We start from the raw sequence: 19,391 nt of genomic DNA, 5'->3' as shown, positions 1-19,391 counted from the left end.
GGGTGAAAATTACTCAGCCTGTAATATGCAGGTCAGAGATGACTTAGTGTTCTCTCTGACTTTCAAATGTGTTCATTTAATATTTTTTTAAAAAGCTTTACCTCAATTCAAATCACATTCAAAGCATGTGTTTGATAAACTGTGTTTAGTGCAGGAGATGGTGATACAGGGAAGTAATGACATTTTTGGGATATTCGTTCAATTCTCCATTATTCTGGAAGGTCAAATCCTGGCTTCAGGTACACATGCAAAAAGTGAAGCCCATCCATTGCTTTGCACCTCCTGCTAAGTATTATTACAGGAAGCATTACCTTGCACATGATACTGGTGACATTATACATGTGCATAACACAGGTGCAAAGCAGCCACACCAGGTGTAAAGCCAGGGGGAAAGTAAGCTCTCTGGGGATAGAGACAATAGAAATATCAGTTTAAAAAAAAAAAAAAAAAAAAAAAAAAAAAAAAAAAAAAAAAAAAAAAAGAACTTGAGTTCACAGCAAAACAAGACAAAAAAAAAAAAAAAGAAAAAAAAAAAGAACTTGAGCTCGCAGCAAAACAAGATGTGCGTGGCTGCAAGCAGAAACACATAGGATCAAGTTGCTCTTTCTGCAAACTAAGAGGCTGGCGCTTACTATTTAAAATCCTTGACAAACACAAAGACTTCTTTATTCTTCCTCTAAGGCTCTATTAATCCAAAGTATTCCAATAAGAAGCTGAAATGCACCGCAGGGAGTAAGCGTTTTGATGAAATCACTGCAGGGTTACTTCTTGTTGTTGTAACAATCACTAGCAGAGCAGTGGGAAGCACAGTGAGCAACCAGGCTTTCTTGGCACAAAACATTTCAGAGAAACAGAAAGAGCAAACCCATGGACACTCAGAAACCCGTGGCTGCAACTACACAGCACCTGTGTTGAATCAGGGAAGACAGCTGGCTCCTTCAGACAAGGCACAGTTCTCTGAATACAAGCACAAACTGTGAGGGCTGACTTGGGAATTGTTCTCAGGGGAGTCTGAGCATCCAAAACCAGCTTTGGCTGCCTTTTTCCCTGAATTATTGTCCTGAATTCCTAGGCTCAACAAATGCCTGCTGCTACACTGATTACTGCAAGAAACAGCCTTCCCTTCAATACTTTTCATCCTTATAGCACAGTCAGAGGTCAACAGTAGGGAAAATACATGCTGTTCTGTGTGAAAAATAAATTCATGAGAGTTACAGCTTCACAAGTCACCAGGGAAAAGGCTAACAATGAAGACTCTTCATAGCCTTGTCAGAAATCAATTTGCATTTCAGACTGAAGAGAGGAAATAATCTTAGAATTAGAATAATCTTTTCCATGTCTACAACCACCTGGTTTTCAGAGGTGACACTGCTCAGGAGGAAAAAAGGACCAAGCTCCTTTATCCACTGACACAACACTTGGAGACAAGGTCAGTGGCATTTTTCACATTTCCTGCAGTCTCCTGAGATACCTGCCTTAAAGACAGATGTCCACTACATCCTCTATGCATGCTAACTGGCGAAAAGAAAGCAGAGCAGATCTTTACTCCATTAAAAGATTTTGAACACTAGAGAGATGGGGCCCTCATAGTCTATAACAAGAGTATGGATCAACTTCCTCTATGGCAAGAAGAGAAGAAAGAGATTCAGCTGTCCAAAATACACTGAAATCTCACCCTGCACATGTAACCCACAACATCTAGGCTCTGTCCAAGATGATAGCTCAGTTAACCCTAAGGTTAACCACTAGGCCACTGGTACTGACCACAAGCACTCTAACTCCAAAGGTTGGTGCTAGGTTTGCACTGACTGTAGGTTTGGGCTCCCTCCCTGCAACTCCCTAAAACCTCTGTGAGCAGCCCTCAGGCAGCAGTCTCCCAGCTCCTGCGGGGTCTGACCTAAGTATAAGCCAGGGAAGCACAAGGACCAATCAGGAAAAGACAGAACAAGTGTTAGTAGAGCAAGATCCGACACACGCTGCTGAACCAGCATACTAAACAGGAAACTACTCACACACACAGCATTCCCTACACACGCCACTTCCTTCCACACTCAGAATTTCTAACAGACATTTTGCAACAGTCTCTTTTCCCCAGTAATGCTTCTCAGTAACCAAAAAGGCCTTGTGTTGTGACTAGGTATTCCCCAAACAAGCATCAATCCATTCCACACCAGAAGCAAAATAAATACTGTTTGCTGTTTACAGAAATGCTCACCAAACTCCTCCCTCCTCTTCCTTCTTAGCTCTAAGCAAGTCCCAGATTGGGCTTACTTCTGGTCAATCCGCCTAGTTCAGTCCTATATCCTTCCTGCTGCCCTGCGTGCAACTCCTCCTACTCTGAATTTCTCACTCCAGCTGCAACTATGCCCAGTTGCAAATGTAAGCACAAAACTAAGTCACCAGACTGGCCCCCTCTTTCCTTGCTTCTTTATACCATGCAGGCTGCAGTTTGCAGTCTGAGTGAGAGATAGTTGAAACATTTGGAGAAAAACAGTCCAAGGATTGCTTTCTTCTGGGAAGTGATGACAAATGGACACCATAAGCCTATGTAGAGCTATCTGTTAAGCATTTCTGCTTCAGTTGATATAATCTGTTTGCTCACATCTACAGGTTGGCATAAAGAAAGCATTATAATATCAACAAGCTATAAGTGAGTAAATAAACAGAAAATACTGTTTACTCTAAGATACACTTCCAGCTGTTTCTTTCAGTGCCTTTTAAATGAATCATTATGAGAGGATTTAACAAAAAAATTCATGATCTTTTCTTTTTAGCCTTTGCTACAGGCATCCACACATTACAGCAGGAGACTCACATAGCTACAGCTTGCCATTTACAAAAACACCACATAAATTCTCACCTTCCAAGGTCTTCTGATCCCTTTGAAAAAATCAGGCATCCACATTGGAAGAACAACAGCTTCTCTTAGTAATTTCTTGGCTTCTTCCAAATCCGCTATGTCATCCCTGTGTAAGATGAAGAAACTTCTATAAGATTCTTATACAACTATATTTCTTCTATTTTTATACAAGAGAAATAGAAAAGCTTTTCACTTAGTACCATTTCTTTTAATATGCAAGCATATGTCTCATGACAGCACTCCTATCATACTGTGACCTAAAATTGAATCCACTTTTGGAAGACAGGGAAAAAATTATTTTCAACTCAAGTTACCCAGAGCTGCTTAATTAAAAATTGTTTTGGACAATGTGAACACCAAAGCAGTATCTTTAAAGATCTCTGGAGCGTATGTTAATTTCAGCAGTACCTGTAATGAGTGTACTGCACTTAATATCAATTAGCAACAAAAGCTTAACTTTAATCAAATTAATAAACTGTTAAAGCAAAAGATCTCATTTTTGCCTGTCTGTAGAAGATTATCTTGTCTCCCTATTTTAGGAGTTTGAAGATGGGTAATTTCTCTCCTTTCTCACACTAGCAAAAACACTTGAGAAAATCCTCATACCAATGAATGCTTGGATTCCTTGACACAATGTCTCTTTCAAGAGCTTCGATCAGGTCTTTGTCATAACCCGCTCCATCAAATTTTGGAATTTCCCCATCACCAAATTCCTGGGGTATTTTCTTTCCCTAGAAGTGAAAATCACACAGACCCATAAGAAAATTACACAACTGACACACTTCCTGGCCAACCAAAGGCATGAATGCAGGAACAGCCTCACAAAGGTGAAGACCAGAGCACATATTGAAGATGCTACACTTGCCACCCTACCTGTCAGAAGTAAACATCTGACACTATCATCACCGAAAAGGAACAGGGAAGCTGTCACACGTGTTGTCTTTGACAAAGGAGAACCAAGATTCTCTCCCCTTGTTTCATTAAATCCTTCCTGCCCTGCAATATGTGCTTTCCTAAACTACAAACTATCCATGTCTCGCCTCTCATTCACACGCCAGCTTCATAAACAATTTAAATGCTCTTCAAAGGTTGTATTTATTTAAAGGCTGCACCAAAAGCCCCAAAGGAGCTCCAAAGACACTCAGGTTTCATAATTTTTGCAGTACACCAATCCTACATCAGTGATGAAGCCACACTGCCCCAAATAGCCCAGAGCTTCTGGTTAATACTTTCACATTGCCGTTCAGTTTAGTGGGGTGAAGCAACATTTTCCCTTTGAAGCGTCAGGGCTCACGCTCCTCCTCCCTCAGTTCTGAAGGAAATCGCTTCTCCTCCCACCATTCAGGGTGCCTGAAAAGCAGCTGCGCCGGTTTAACGGAGGGGGCTGAGTAGGGAGCTACTTTAGGACTCTTAAGTCAGCTTCTAAACACTATCAGCAGCAAGTTAAAGAATCCCAGCTGGCTGGACAAAAGCATCCTAGACGAAGGCGGGTTGAGAGGCAGCTGGAGACACACAAATAACCTCGCAGTGGAAAAACAAAAAGGCAGCGATTACACCCCTCCCAGTTGCCGTTTGCCCACCACGACTTGTGAGGGAGTAGTTTATCTTCCCACTGCTTTTATTTCTTGCTTCCAAGCGAACTCTTGTGTTGTTTAGTACTCCTAACTCAGCTTTTTGCAATGGAAACGAAGCTCAGAGTTGTGTTTAAGCAGAAAGCTGGCGTAAAAATGTAGTGGTCTGGTGTAAAAAGGAAACGGCGAAAAGACACTCTGTGGAGTTTTCAAGATTTTGGGAGAGATAAAATGGAATCCAAATGTAACCATTAAAAAAAAACAGTAAGAAGAAGAAAACAGGACAATGAAATGAAAGGTATTTGCTGTCTGCTACATACTCCCCTTGTTCTGCAATGGACTGGCATTCCTAGTAGAAAATTTTTTTCTGCACATCACAGAACAATTGGTTTATCTTGTTGCGGTTGGGTTTTGTTTTTCCCTCAGTGAAACCGAGTTAAGGCAGGAGTTGAAGAGCAGGAGCAGGGAGCCAGCCGCTGCAGCACGCTGGGGCACGGGCGGCCCCCAGAGCCCCCAGCCCGGCGGGCAGACGGCGAGCTCAGCCCAGCGGAGCGGAACAGAAACCCAAAAATCTAAGGGGGAAGGGAAGGTCCGGGGCCGGGAGGGTGCCGCAGCCCCGGGCCGGCCGCGGGGCGGCAGCACGGCCCCGATCCCGGCCCCGATCCCGGCCCCGATCCCGGCCCGATCCCGCCGGACGTGCTGCGCCTGGGACCGCTAGTTCTCCTGCCCCTGCGGAACGTCTCGCCAGCGGAACGATGGAGAAGGGCGGCCAGCGGGCAGACGTGCTCTCAGCATCACCTCGGCTGTCAATGTAGTGACAATGAATTATTCTTTTTTCTTTTTTTTCCTTTTTGAGCCCCATTCTGTAATTAAACCAAGATTTAAAGTAGTTGTAGTTTTCACAAGTAATAAGATTATTAATGCTGGTCCCAAATTGATCCAATCTGCAATTGCCAGTCAGCAGATAAGTGAGCATAGACTAGAAATAATGATTTTTTTTCTTAAATGTCACCTGAAACTAGGCAGCAGAAGTAAGCATAATTTTTCCAGTCATCTCTTCAGGTATTGCTTTCACAAAATAGCTTTAAATAAAGTTGCTGTGATGGCTTCTCTCTGGCAGGTATGCCAACAGATAGGTATACAGGGCTGCAAAAATCTACTCCCACCCTTGGCAATCCCATCTCATCATTTCAGGGAACCAATATCTGTCTTAAACATTTAGAAATCAGCTGTCCTTTCCATCAGGAAGGGCTATTAGACCTGCTGGACACACTGGAACAAAAACCTTGTTTCCAAAATTGATGTTATTTCTACTCTTGTACTAAGTTTCTGCAATAGTTTCAGCAGTCCACCACACTGACACACTTGCATCAGGTTTGTGCTCTCCCTTCATTTACCAAACTAAATAAGTCTTTATTTGGAACATAAGCTGAACGTAATTATCCATTCACTTTGGCAACGCTTTTTTTCCTCTCCGTCCTAATGTTAACATATCTTTCTTGAGCGTGGTTGTACAGAAAATACTTCAGCTGTTTTCTCAGCAGATCCCCCTACAATGGCACAGGTATCTCTTCTCCCTGCTGGTAACAGCTCAACAACCTAGGATTTTGTTTACTGGGATTTTGTTTACATTCACATCCACACCATTATCATACTGCCCCCCATTTAAGGCAATCTCAGCAGATTAATCACATAGAATAATCCTGAGGGCTGTAATGGTCAGAACTGGACTCTGAAGACACCTTGCCTTCCTGCAGATTCTTCCCACTGAATAGAAATGCCAAATAACCACTGTGCCTCCTACAGCCAGCCCTTCCCATCACCACCAGGAAAGGTAATGTGTCAAATGAAAGTTCAGCCTGATCCAGTTTCTGCTGATACATCCAAATCCGTCTTCTCCTCTCCTGCTGAGCTCCCAGCTTCTAGCAGAAATTCTTGTTACAGTTTTCAAGAACACAGCCTGCTGCTCTGCACCTCTGAACATTATCCCATTTCCATGACTCCAACACAGTCATCCAATTCTTCCTGTCCAACAGACTCATTTGCCTTTTGTAGTGATGGTGCTTCCCAACTTGGTGTCATGAGCAAATTGTCAGTGCATGCCTCCTTTTTGTGGCAAGTTAAATTGGCACAAAAATGTTAATTTAAATACAAAACAAGAGTCAAAAATTATTTGCCACTTGACTGCCACTTCTCCTTTCAGTACTGTTTGTTTATTTTCCCCTTGCTGCCCAATCCCACTTTAAAATTCCTCTACACCACACACTAGATTAACAAATTGCTTCCCATGTGGTATCCGGGTAGATTGACTTCTTTCTATAAGACATTAACTAGAGCTCTAAAGAAATCCTGGCAGAGGCAACACCTTTGCTAAAGAAACCACATTTCATTCTATTCCACTTTTCAATTAGTTCCAAGTCTTTAGCTTTTTGCTTTTCATCCACTCTAAATTTGTTGTAAAACATATAACAATTAACAACTCCAGTTGCCTGGATCGCTTTTCCTTTCCCCTTCTCAATAGAGGCATTGTCAACACAACTCACCATTCACATGAGACAGCATCAGACTCAGTAAATTTTACTGTAAAAATGTGCTCCCAGCCCTGCAATTTCACCCAACAGTTCTTTCAGTGTTTTCAGATGGAGATTATGCAGCCTTCCAGTCCCAATGCATGGAGGTCTGTGCTTTCACCTAAATGCAACTGTCTCATCTCATGTCACAGCCGGTGATGCACAGGAGGATAACCAATCAAAAATAACTTAATTTTTTAAGTCATACCTTCATTAATGTTAATACTCACTTCACTGATATGGCTGTGAAGCCATTGGCTGTTTCATATCCTTCATAATGTTTACTGTCCTTATCCACTGACAGTCTAAAATAATCTAAAGAGTACTCCTAAAAAAGTGTTCCACTACTTAGATATGGTATGATGCCATTTGTAGAAGACATATTGGGAGCATTCATGCTGCCTCTTTAAACTGAACTATTAAACAGAGGCTAAAACTCTTGGTAATGCTCCACCAGAAGGTACCCTGAGAACAAGCCTAATAATTTCCAGTGGAACTAAGAAAAAAACCTTGAAAGCAGTATTTTAGGGGGGAAAAAAACCTTGAAAGCAGTATTTTAGGGGGGAAAAAAAGAAGACATATAAGGATTTAGTGGACAGACACAATCTGGCGGGCTTAGTTCAAAATTATTTTATATAGCACTAAAAAAGGTAATTTTACTGGCATAGTTAGGTTAAAATTACCTATCCCAAGATGGTTACTGTCAGAATGAAAAGATGTTAAGGTCTAGAGAGGAGAAACATTGAAAGAAGGCATTTGTTTCAAGTGAGACAGAACATTTCTGAAATATATGTACTATACTTACATTTACCTTGAAAAAAATATGGCTTATGTTGTGGTATTATAGCCAGGACAGCATGCAACCTATTACACTGAAGTCTTAGGAATGGAAATATCTTAGGAAACATCTTAGGAAATGGAGAGTTCATTACATGTTCCAGGTAGTCCTATCCTAGCATCCAAACCCAAAAACTACAGAGCTGAAACATTTAATAGGAGAAAAGACACCTGGTTACTTAATTTAAAGCTTCAGGTTTGCCCTATTATTTTTATCTGAACATGATGAGTTACCAAATTTCTTTGATTTGACATAGCAGTCTACAGAGCAAAGCTGCTTGATGGTTCAAACTCAGAAACTGAAGAACAAACACTTGTAAACTAAGAAAGGATAAAAGTGAAAGGTAAACCTATTTCATGCCTGTGTGCAAAATATAGGAAGTTGCATTAACTTCTTCCACTTCCCACACCTGGCTATTTCTTCTTTCATTCAAAGTCTTTCTCAAAGGCAAATCATGGATCTCTTACAAGAACCATTATATAGCACATGAGGATTTGTAACCTGGGGTGATTTTCAGTCACATACCCCAGACAAAGGAACTAGAATAACCACCCAGGAGCTAGACAAAGGGGAATACAAGAGCACATGTGTTGGAATTTTTTGAGGAGTAGACATATTTTCCTTCTGCCACCTAGTGACCAATTTATTCAGATAAGAGCAGTGTTAAAAAAGTGCCATATTAAATGGAACACCTTCATGACTTTTCCTGCACCTCACAGCAGTAGTACTGCTAATCACATTATTCCCAGAGACAAGTATTATACAAGTCATGTTGTTGTAGGCTCCTTATAGTAAAGCCCTATAATGCTCATCACCGGAAAGCTTGGAGAGCAGAGTTCACCCTCATTAGAGCTAAGACTTTGAAGGCTGCCTTACACAAGCACATCTGGTGAACCTGTCACACACCATGACTGCAATTCCCCATATAGCTGGCAAATCTTTCAATAATTTCACAGATCTTCATGAGATTTTTATAGCTTGCAGGAGGCACACTTGTTATTTTAAATCTTACTGATCCAGGGTAGAGAGATTTCTAAAATGCTTGATCTGTACAGTCACTCAGTGGCACTGCTGAAAATGTGCCTGGCCCTACCTTCTGATGGTCATAAGGACTAGGATTACTTAAGACTTTTCCTGTGTATCAGAAAACAATTTATGATGGAAAAAGCATATCTTAGTTCCTAAGCTGTCAAGAAGTGCAATAGAAAGGTCACAAAGGAACTAACCAAATTTTGGAAGAAAACTGGCCTAAATATTTTCTTATTCATCTCTCAAGATGTGTACAATACTGTATGCCTCCACTGTATCTTTGTCTGTCAGGAAAGTAATGCCACTTCAGTACAGTCTCAGCTTGTATAATTAACACCACAGAGTCCTTGGTTCCTGACACTAACTCCACAGTTAAATTTAATATCACAGGTGTCTCAGAAACAGCGATTTGCACACTGACATTTTTTTCCAGCCACGAAACCATCCTGTTTTTGACATCACCACTTTATAGTGCATCAATGTTTCGCTCTCTTTTGTTTCACTTCAGCACTGCTTCTTTTTCATGGATCTTCAGAAGAAATTAGTCTAGTTTAATTCATTGCTTTTTCTTTTAAAACAAAACAGATCATTTCTTTCAAAAAAGCTTCTTTCTAAACACTATAATAAATACAAAATCCCTTTAATAAACCAGAGAAAATGAAAGTTGCTTAGAGTTTGGTTTTAACATTTCTCCCTCATATCATTTTCAAATATGTAACTTCAAATAATTTGGCACAGATTTACCTAGCATCAATGCCTTTATGGAACTGTTCTGAACTCCTAGGCATGCCTAAATTATACTATGGTATGGCAGAGACAATGGTATTGTGGAACTCCATTCATAATGCTTCAAGTCTAGGGAAGGGCACTGGTCTCATTTTTGCACTTTACATTAATATCTTTACAAAAGCCCTGTATTGGATTCCTTTAAGGAAAAAAAACAAACCACCAAATATGGGGGCAAAGGAGGAGAAGGGACTTAATGCCTGAATGACACTTAGAGATTAGAGACAAGCCCATGGTCTTCACTCAAAGAATAGGAAACCCTCAGCAACAGGACACTATGCTTCCCTTCCTCAAAAAAACGTTACACCAAGACAGAGCAAACATGACAGAACTTTCCTTAATTTGGTGTAATTATTAATAAATATCACCACTATACATGCTTTGATCATGGGGAAAAAGAAAGCACTAAGTTTTCCCACAAGTGATTATTGTGAATTTTATTATCTGTATTAAATGACTAAGAGCGCTTCCCTTTCCCTTTGCCACCTGCTCTATCACAACACTTCCCTGCCAAGTTCTTTCCCACTTGTACCTTGTCATCCCTTCCCCTGGCTCTGGATTCCCTTTCGCGGCTGCCGGAAGATTTCTCCGCCTTGGACACCACGTGTGCTCTGCCCGCGGGCCCGCGGGGCTGCAGTCCTGGCGAGTCTTTCTTCAAAGATTTGCCATCTCGGTTGGGACGTTTTATCTGAGGTGGAGCCCTAACAACAGCAACCACAACAAAGACATGCTAAAAACAGTGAAAAAAAGAGCAACATTAAGAAGGAAGGATTCTAATTTGCCTTAGCACATTATTACTAAAGCTTCCAACACCCTAAGCCTTATTTCCCTATATCTACAAACCGAAAACCACATTCCTGGTTCTGTCTGATACCCAAAGTAAGAAGAAAAAACACAAAAGAAAAAATTAACAACATTATCAGATCAGTACTCCCAATCAGTCTTACAACAAACTAACACCCATGTAACAATAGAGGAAACAATTTAGTAAAAGTCTTCAAATCAAATATTCTTCTGACTCCAAACCAGGAGATTATATTAGGCTACATTCACATGCACAAATTCTACACAAACAGATGACATTCCTGGTAAAATAAAGATTTAAAAAATAGAGACATAAAAAAAAGGTGGCTAAAATCTTTGACAGGCCCCAAAACAAAACAGGGAGGATTTTAAACAATCCGCCTACCTCTGACTTCATTCTCCTGTGTGAACATGTCAAAACATAAAAATTGCCTTGAAAGCAAAAGCAAACAGAGCTGAACTGCAATCACCTATATTTGTGTACATCACCCACAATGTCAAAGAGTATTCAGCAGTAGAATGAGGAGAAAGAATTTGGTTTTAAGACAAAGCGTCATTGTCATTTTTCTCCAGGGATTGAATTTGAAATACAGAACTAAAATAAACAGCCAGGAATGTCACCCAAATTTAATAAGTGTCCACTATTGAATCTTGTACTGATTCTTGTTTTGAGTAACTCAAAATTTGTTAACCCCAAAAACATTTTCCTGGAATATGCTTTAAATTAAGCACATTCTTAAACACATTGCTGGATACAATGGCAACATTTTGCTTTTGATGCATTTCTTTAAAGGTAACAACAGAGAACAGTGCCTAAGTTTCCTTATTTATTTGCACAAGATTTATATTTCAGCTTAAAAGAAGCAGATGAACTATTGGGGCTTTACCACTAAGGAAAATACAAGAATAACTACATCTTGAACTTTACATAACACTACCACAGAAAATCTGAGTTATTTCTACCACTTACAAAAGTATTCAGCATTAATATAATTTTACACTTATATTCTTAAGGGTTTTTTTTTTTTTTTAAGAGCAAAGATCTTTTTGACAATCATAAAGCACAGAAAGTTATAAATAAACTTGACATTTCTTTCTCTTAACCAAGATCTCTCATTTTACTTTGCTCCTTTGCTTATGTGAGTATACAAACATTAAAATTCTGTGCTCTATGTTAAAAAAACTATTGGTATGATAAATGCTATTTTTGTCTGTAAACTGAATCCGTTTCCAACCAGCTCTGTTAGGTTGAAAATAGGGATTTCAGAAAATGCACAAGCATCTATTTTAAGAAATCTATTAGCTAACTGAAGTTACCTTAAATATGGTTACAGAAGAGATACACCATATGTAACAGAACATGTTTAGCAATTAAACTAACCAATGGATTAAACACAGGTTGAATTATCTGCAGCTAGGGAGTGATTTCTAACCACCATGTCCTTCAAGATCCTTCAGTTCCAGCTCCTTACAGACTTCTCAGTCATCAATTAATTCTTTTGCTCGAATGAACTGAAATGGAAACGTTTTCTCCCTGCACATGAGAACGTGTCAGCAAAAGCCCACTTATCTCTGCAGCAAACTCTAGTTCCAGGCACTTAATTACTCCTACCAGAATAAAGGAGTGACTCTCCTTAGAATGTCAGAAATAAATCTGACTGTAGTTTAAATACTTTTTTAGATTACTTAGATTTACTAGAATTGGATTCACTCTTTATTACAAGGGACTAAATTAAATGTAATAAAAGTGTAAATTAAATGTGATTTTCATGTTACAGAAACATTCAAAAACAAATATAAAATTATGGTGAGACACCTTTATTCCACCCACTCTGCTTGAGCCTCTCCTTACCTGTGTTCAGCTGGAACAGGAGGAGGCCAAACAGCTGGATCTCTGAAAGGCTCATCTTGACAGGACACAGAGATATCTGGAGGTCTGTCCATTTTAAAACTCTCTAAAGTGTTGACAATGCTCTTAACTTGTTCATATTCTTCAACTAATTCTTGTCGGACCTTGAGAAATACGTATGTTACTTAAAAATTCTTACAATTCAAACTTCAAAAAGAACCAAACAAACATAGAAAGTACCTCAAGAACATACGCTAACCTATTTAAAAACCCCAGACCTATCAGGGTGATGAGACCTTTAACAGCAGCATAAACAATTGTATCTCTGTTGGGTCCATTTTCCTGCTTGTTAATGTCCCAAGCAGACATGATTGCTAATGCAGTGATCACTCTCCTGTAACATGTGCTGATGCTTGGATTTATGTGTGTATGTTGACGTGTATGCACACACACTCTCACACTAGTAAGGGTGCTGTTGGCAGATCTGCAGTAATGTGCTACTATTTTGGCATAAAAGATCTCTGATGACAGTCTCTGATGTCCTAGTTATAAATCCAGCCAAATCATTAAAATATAATATTACAAAATGAACACTGTGAGGAGCACAATATTAGAGTGTGTCCAAAGGAGAGCAACTAAGATGGTGAAAGGATGAGGGCAAGACTTATGAAGAGCAGCTGAGGTCACCTGGCTTGTTCAGCTTGGAGAAGAGAAGGCTGAGGAGTGACCTCACAGTGGTCTACAACTTCCTCAAGGCAGGCAGCAGAGAGGGAGCTGCTGATCTCCTCTCCCTGGGGGCCAGAGATGGAATAAAGCTGCAGCAGGGCAAGTTCAGACTGGACATTAGGTTCTTCACTGAGAGGGTGGTCAGCCACTGGAACAAGCTCCCCAGTAAAGCAGTCATGGAACCAAGTCTGCCAGAGTTCAAGGAGTGTCTAGACAATGCTCTTAGTCATGTGGATTAGTTTTAGGTAGGAGCAGGGAGTTGGACTCAATGATCCTTATGACATTCTTCCAGCTTGAGAGTTTCCACCATGATTTTATTAATATATGTGACTGTCACCAGCAAGATACTGGCATGGACAGAGGGAAAGAGAAGGGTAAACCCCCAAGGCCCTGAACAGATCTTAAAACACTACATTTACTTTACCAGAAGGTTTATGAACACCTGTACAAAAAGACCCTTAAGTACAGGAAGATCTTGATCATTTCACAGGGCAAAGCAGCCTTCTTGCTCATTCCAGATGGGGTAATTGTATCTTTCCAAAGACACAAGACATCCAGCTCAGACAGGATTATTCCTGCCCTGCTTTGCTCTCTTTGCTTTCTCATCACACAATCAGTGGACACATTCCCCAATGTGAGAGCTTCCAGCTGAGTTACAAATGTGATTGATTACTAACTTGGTTCCTTCAAACTGTCTTCACACACATCCCTTCTGTCCAAAAATAAATCCAGCCAAACAGCTGCTGTGAGGTACAAAAGAATGATACAGCATAAATCCTCCAGGGCACCACTCCACAAGAGACAGCAACTTCCTACTCCAGTGCTCCAAGAGTACTGACAGGATTCCTTCCATCAGCCTTCCAACACATGCAGAGAAATTGGTGGAAAACAACATTCTAGCACTAACAACCAGAGTGCTGTCATTCACCTCATGGACCAGCAAGAGGACGACATCTGAAAACTGAGGGAAAGTGCCATTTAATGCCTTTGAAGATGAAAACAGACTAATGTCTGCCAGCCATCTCTTAGCCTGGCCTGAGCAGACCAAACTCTGAAATACCCACCCTATTTCTTAGTCAATACCTGGCAAATCAACCCACAAGGAATCCTCAACGTGTGGACCACAAAGGAAAACCAGCCATAAACTCCTAGAGGCCTTAAAGAAACTGACTCAAACGAAATATGTGCAGAAAGACTTCCTTGCAGTTGAGAAACAACCCTGACATGGGCCAAAAAAGGCTGTGCCACAATTATGAAGTTGACTGAGCAGTGTCTTTCAGTGATCACTGCCCCTCTGAAGCAGCCTAGGAAGGCTGCAAATGGAAAAATCACTGCTTTAGACTCACCCAGTCTCCTTGTCCCCATCATACACACCATTATGCGCCAGAACCCTTAGGAGGCACCAGCTCAGGTTTTAGAGAGCCTGAAGAAAGCTTTTAAGTTATTTATGTTTAAGCAGTTTCAAGAGATAATGTGCCAATTAGCAGCTCACCACTACCAAACAGAAAACACTCCCTTCACTTCTTCTTCCCAACCACACTCTGCCCCTGCTCTTCTGCATTCAATTCTGGCATCTCAATATAGTAAGACAGTTGGCAAAATGGCAAAAAAAATTGGCCTTGGAGGGTAAAAAAAAAATAAAGGACACTTTGGCTGGGTTAGCAAGCTGCACATGCACACCATCCTGTGATCAGGTAAATCTCAGGAAAAAAAAAGGAAAGGGAGCAGAGGAGGGAGAGAAGCTGGCACAGATGAAAGGAAGAAAAGGTAGGGAAGAGCTTGGCCTCTCTAGGCATGGCAGGAGGTTAGCTGGATTCAGCTACCATGTGAAGCTGCCTGGTCCCCAGAGTCAGGTTCTGGTACAGCCCCTACAGTTGCCCCTACCAGCCACATCACCTCGTCTGGGCACTGGGTGACGTTGGAGGGCCCAGTAAAAAGCCTTTCAGCCCATGGGATGGCCCCACAGCTTTGTTTTGACATGCCAACCCCAAGAATTTCCAGTAACCAAGCAGAAAACACATCCTATCATATGGGTATAAAACACAGGGAACAAGAATTGAGTTCACTCATTCTTAGTGTAGTTACAAAACCCACTTCAGGGAGTACCTCTGTATTTCATAATCTGGCAACTGTTACACCTTTTCAATTACCACCTTTTATTTGCTATGCTAGAGCTATACCATAGCTCTAGCATAGCACATAAGTATAGCTAGAACTACACTTCTATACCCATTGCAATAAGCATGGGTATTTGTGCCTTGGTAAATACAAATAATGTGTGGGATTTTTCTTTTGCTGAAGAAAAACTGATCAAGTTTATCTCTAGGTGTTTTCCAAACCTGAAATTACTACCTACAATTAGTGTTAGTTATTCAACAAGTCCAATTTTTTAAAAAGTGAAAATAAAAGATCCCTAAACCATATCCAAAACAGGTATCCTGAACCCTGTCTGATCCCATGGAGTGAAGGTATAACTCCTATAATGACACCTATTCATGAGTTACCCACAGAACGTTTCTTAGTTAATGGCAAGGTAACCTACTAAATGTTAATGAAAAAGGCATGAAGCAAAAACCACAAACACACAGATTAACCAAAATGTGTTTGAAATAATAATAATAAGAATTTACCCTTTATTCTTTAAGCAGGAATACAGTGCACCTAATCAGTGCACCTGCACCAATGACCACAGTCAGTCAGGGTGCCTTGCTGGCTGCTCCAAGCACTCAGGGAATCACTGAACTCCTGCCTGATCTCCAGTGGAGGCCCCTGTGCTCTCAGCTCTTGTGCAACACAGAGCACATGGTTCTAACATGCAGCAGGGTTTGCTTGACAGCCTCTGGCCTTGTCGGAAGCCAGTACTATCTCCCAGGGGCACACTCCGCTGTCATTCTGCAGCTGCTGAACTGTCACTGAAGCTGCTCGTTCCTACAAGCCAGCTGTCTAGTAAAAACACTGCAACAGCCAAGAAACTCTCTCAGAATAAACAGGGAGAATGTCAACACAAGTAAAGTTCAGTAGTGGACATGAGACTAAACCTGCCTTTTAGTTTTGGTAAAGATGAGTTGCTTCTGATTTTGTATCTTTCCAGTCCCAGCCTGCATTTACATGAATTAATAAGCCTGCCTGTCAGCCTAACCTCAAAGCACAACAAAGTAACTTTTTCTTTTTAAATGAGCTCAGGAGGCCTAGGAGTGAAGATGCAAATGGAGCTACACTCAGCCAACCCAAGTGCCAGCTAGGAACTCCCGGGATGCAAAACAAGTATGGGTCTCGAGAGCAGGTCACCCTGATCTCCCCAAGATAAAACAGTCAAGAGATGATCAATGGCTGTGAATTTCCCATGAAGTCAGAGGAATTCTTATACTGTCATGTCTCTGCTTTGTCGGATCCTCAGCATGCATCTTTTGCCCTGTTTAAGATCTGCAGGGTGTACTAGACAGTAACAAAATCCCTCTTCCCTGGTTAGCACTGATTTGGAATTCCCAGAAGCAATATTGCATCAGCTGTAGCTGAACGACTCAGTTGTTTTCAGAGGAGAAGACATTAACATGTTCATATTCCTCCTCATCCTAACCATCAGCTCCAAGCAGGAGGAATCCTCATAGTCAAGATGTCCAGTTGCAAAGCTCAAGCTGTCTCTCAGTATGACGTGAAATACAGCCCAACAAATACTTGCACAGAACATCATTCTGTCCAGACCACCTGTAGCAATTTTAAAACAATGACACCCATGCAAAGAGAGGTAGATCAAGAGCATTTGGGAATCTGACCCAAAATCCCAACTACTTCTAGTTCACCTGGGCTTTGACATTGCTCAAACTACTGAGAAAATCCTCTGTCATACACAAGGCAACAAAGCAGATCCATCAGGCGTGAGGTACCTATGCGGGATGGAGCACCCACTGTTGAGAAGAACGACGGTGCAGGTAAGAGATGTAAGTTGGTCAGCTGCACAACTACAACTGGAACCATTCTTTGAGATGTTCCTCAAATGAACATTTTTGTTTTACAATGGAACATGTCCACAAACACATGAAACTTAGTTCACTGCCTCAGAAGTATCAGTAGGACAAAAACCCTGTTAGTGAGCTGCACACAAAATATACAGAAAGGAAGGGGTGGGATGCTTCACACTGACACAGCATCCCAGGAATCCTTCAAAAGGTTCAAGATTGTGAATGTGTATGCAGACAGTACGTCCCAGAGAAGAACTAGTTTAAGTAACATTCTTCGCCTTTGAGCACTTACCTACATGGACATTCAAGAGTAAAAGTTCTACCTACACAGTATTAGTGGTTGCTAAACTCCAGCTCCAAAAGACACCAGTGGTATTATCCTCTCCAGATTCCTCAGATGATGGAGAAGCTGAAAAACCTGAAGAACAGGCTAGTTCCATATGCTTGAGGAGACAGAATTTCAGGTAAAAATCAACTGCATTAATCCCCTTAACCATGACCTAAGGCTTGCTTTGCTTCTCAAGCCACTTGCAAGAAACACACTGGTATGGGAATCTTTTCCTTCGGCACATTACTGGTACCAAGTGGGTTGGACATGAAATTTGCTAAACTTACATAATGTGTATGGCATAACTCTTTAATGAGAAAGATCTAAAATTAACAACTAGATATTGCTTTAATACTGTGAATGAATGTTACTTGTGATCCAACTTCTCAGTTAAATTTTTTTCTGAACAGGTTATCATTTAAGACAGCTCCTTGCCTGTGACTGACAGTTTGAATGTAGCTGCTGTTGGAGCTGGAAAGTAGTGCTAACATCCACATCATCAGACTCCCTGTTAGTCTGTCTCAAGGAGTGAGAAAGCACAACAATTATTTAGAAAGAGTGGGTAAAGAAAGCAGGTCTATCTCTATAGGTCTCACCAAAACTTGCAAGCTCTGGTATGGAAAAGATAGTAGTTCCAGGGCTGCATCATTTGCTCTTGGGCTGTATCATTTTGTTCCCATAAATGAATGAGAAGGCAAATAACCTAGGAATGAAGCTCTTAATTTTTATTTTTTTTCAGTCACACTTCTTACTTTTGGCTGTTTGTCTCTGAGCCTGACACCAGTAACAGCAAATATTCTGACAAAGCTCATCTGCCACTACTGTGTTGGGAAGTTTCAGAATTAACATGAGTGCACAGCGTGACAGGCGCTACCCCACCTGCTGCAGATCTTATTTGGGACAGATCTCTAAAGCATTTATGTGACATGGTCAGGAGCAATTCTTCTTTTGCCTAAAGGGGATAATTTCTGAGAAAGTGCCAACTTCAGATCCTCTGCTGGAGAGACAGCTGCCTTCCCCAGGGAATAAATCCTGGAAACTGTTAATGGTCCTTTTGTACTTGAGGTTTGTCTCCAACGTGCAGCACACATTCCATGGTGCACAGACTTCTCTGAAGCAGTTCAAACAACACACAATAACATGAGACTTGAGTGACCTTCACAACACAAGAGTTGTTGAAAGATTATTGGAAGAATCAGTGTCATCAGAGGAAACACTAAATACTAGATGTGAAGACAATGCAATGGTTCAGCTGCAGAATGAGGAAATCCTCATGCTCTACCTTCACATCAGCTACAAGTTTGGCAGGAACTAAGGACAGGTACTGGGCATGAGCACCTTGTATCAGCATGCCCTGGGGTGGGAAAAAGCTTGAATACAAGTACTTGAATGTGAATATCTCCTATACAACACCCAGCTTACTACATTACCAGGAAAACTGTCTCTGCTGGATGTACATGCACATGCTTTGCAGACAAACTCTTCCTAAACAGAATTCTACAGTTCTATGATAAACACCTATGAACAGTACTGTTACTACAAAGTGATTGTTAACAGTGTTGTACTTATCAGTACACAAAATACTCTATGTTAGTGTCAGAAGTTTCAAACACAAACCCATAAACAAATCATCTGCTGCAATAAAAAGGAAAATTTGCTTCTGTTTTTAGATTATATAATTTAAACACATGATATTTAGAAAAACTCTTACTGAAATCCTCTCTTTAGCTACCTAGTGAAAAATTGTATCTTTCATAGGAGATACATTATTCTTTCAAAACAGTCTTTATGCAACACTAATTATTTACTCTAGGAAACATCTTTATATGGTTTTCCTCCTTTTTATGTTTATAGAACACAGTTTGTACCATGAAAAATGGGCCAAAAAAATGTGAGGAAGACTTAAATACTGAAAGTAATGAATAGATGGGGTTCTTATATGTCACCTGCAGATTACTTCCATGACTTCAACAGTACTCTGTCTAGCAGGGAGATGGATGTGTGCAAGACTCAGGCTAAGAGTATGACTTGCAGGTTTAGAAACCTGATCCAAATTTGTACACTATAGTCA

General features: G+C 40.7%; 1 protein-coding gene across 2 annotated transcripts in view; it reads right to left on the bottom strand.

Annotated features, from left to right (window-relative positions):
• KATNAL1 (katanin catalytic subunit A1 like 1) overlaps positions 1-19,391 on the bottom strand; it is a 37,577-nt gene that overhangs the window by 8,862 nt on the left and 9,324 nt on the right. For both annotated transcript variants that reach the window (XM_041416106.1, XM_041416108.1), the window contains 4 exons: positions 12,311-12,471; positions 10,187-10,355; positions 3,467-3,591; positions 2,861-2,966 (listed from right to left, as the gene is read on the bottom strand). In XM_041416106.1, the coding sequence (XP_041272040.1) occupies positions 2,861-2,966; positions 3,467-3,591; positions 10,187-10,355; positions 12,311-12,471 (561 nt within the window). The remainder of the gene's footprint in view (positions 1-2,860; positions 2,967-3,466; positions 3,592-10,186; positions 10,356-12,310; positions 12,472-19,391) is intronic.

This window comes from Onychostruthus taczanowskii, unplaced genomic scaffold (genome assembly GCF_017590055.1).
Source record: "Onychostruthus taczanowskii isolate IOZ18803 unplaced genomic scaffold, ASM1759005v1 scaffold50, whole genome shotgun sequence".
Taxonomy (NCBI): Eukaryota; Metazoa; Chordata; class Aves; order Passeriformes; family Passeridae; genus Onychostruthus; species Onychostruthus taczanowskii.
This window is presented reverse-complemented; position numbering and strand designations above follow the sequence as displayed.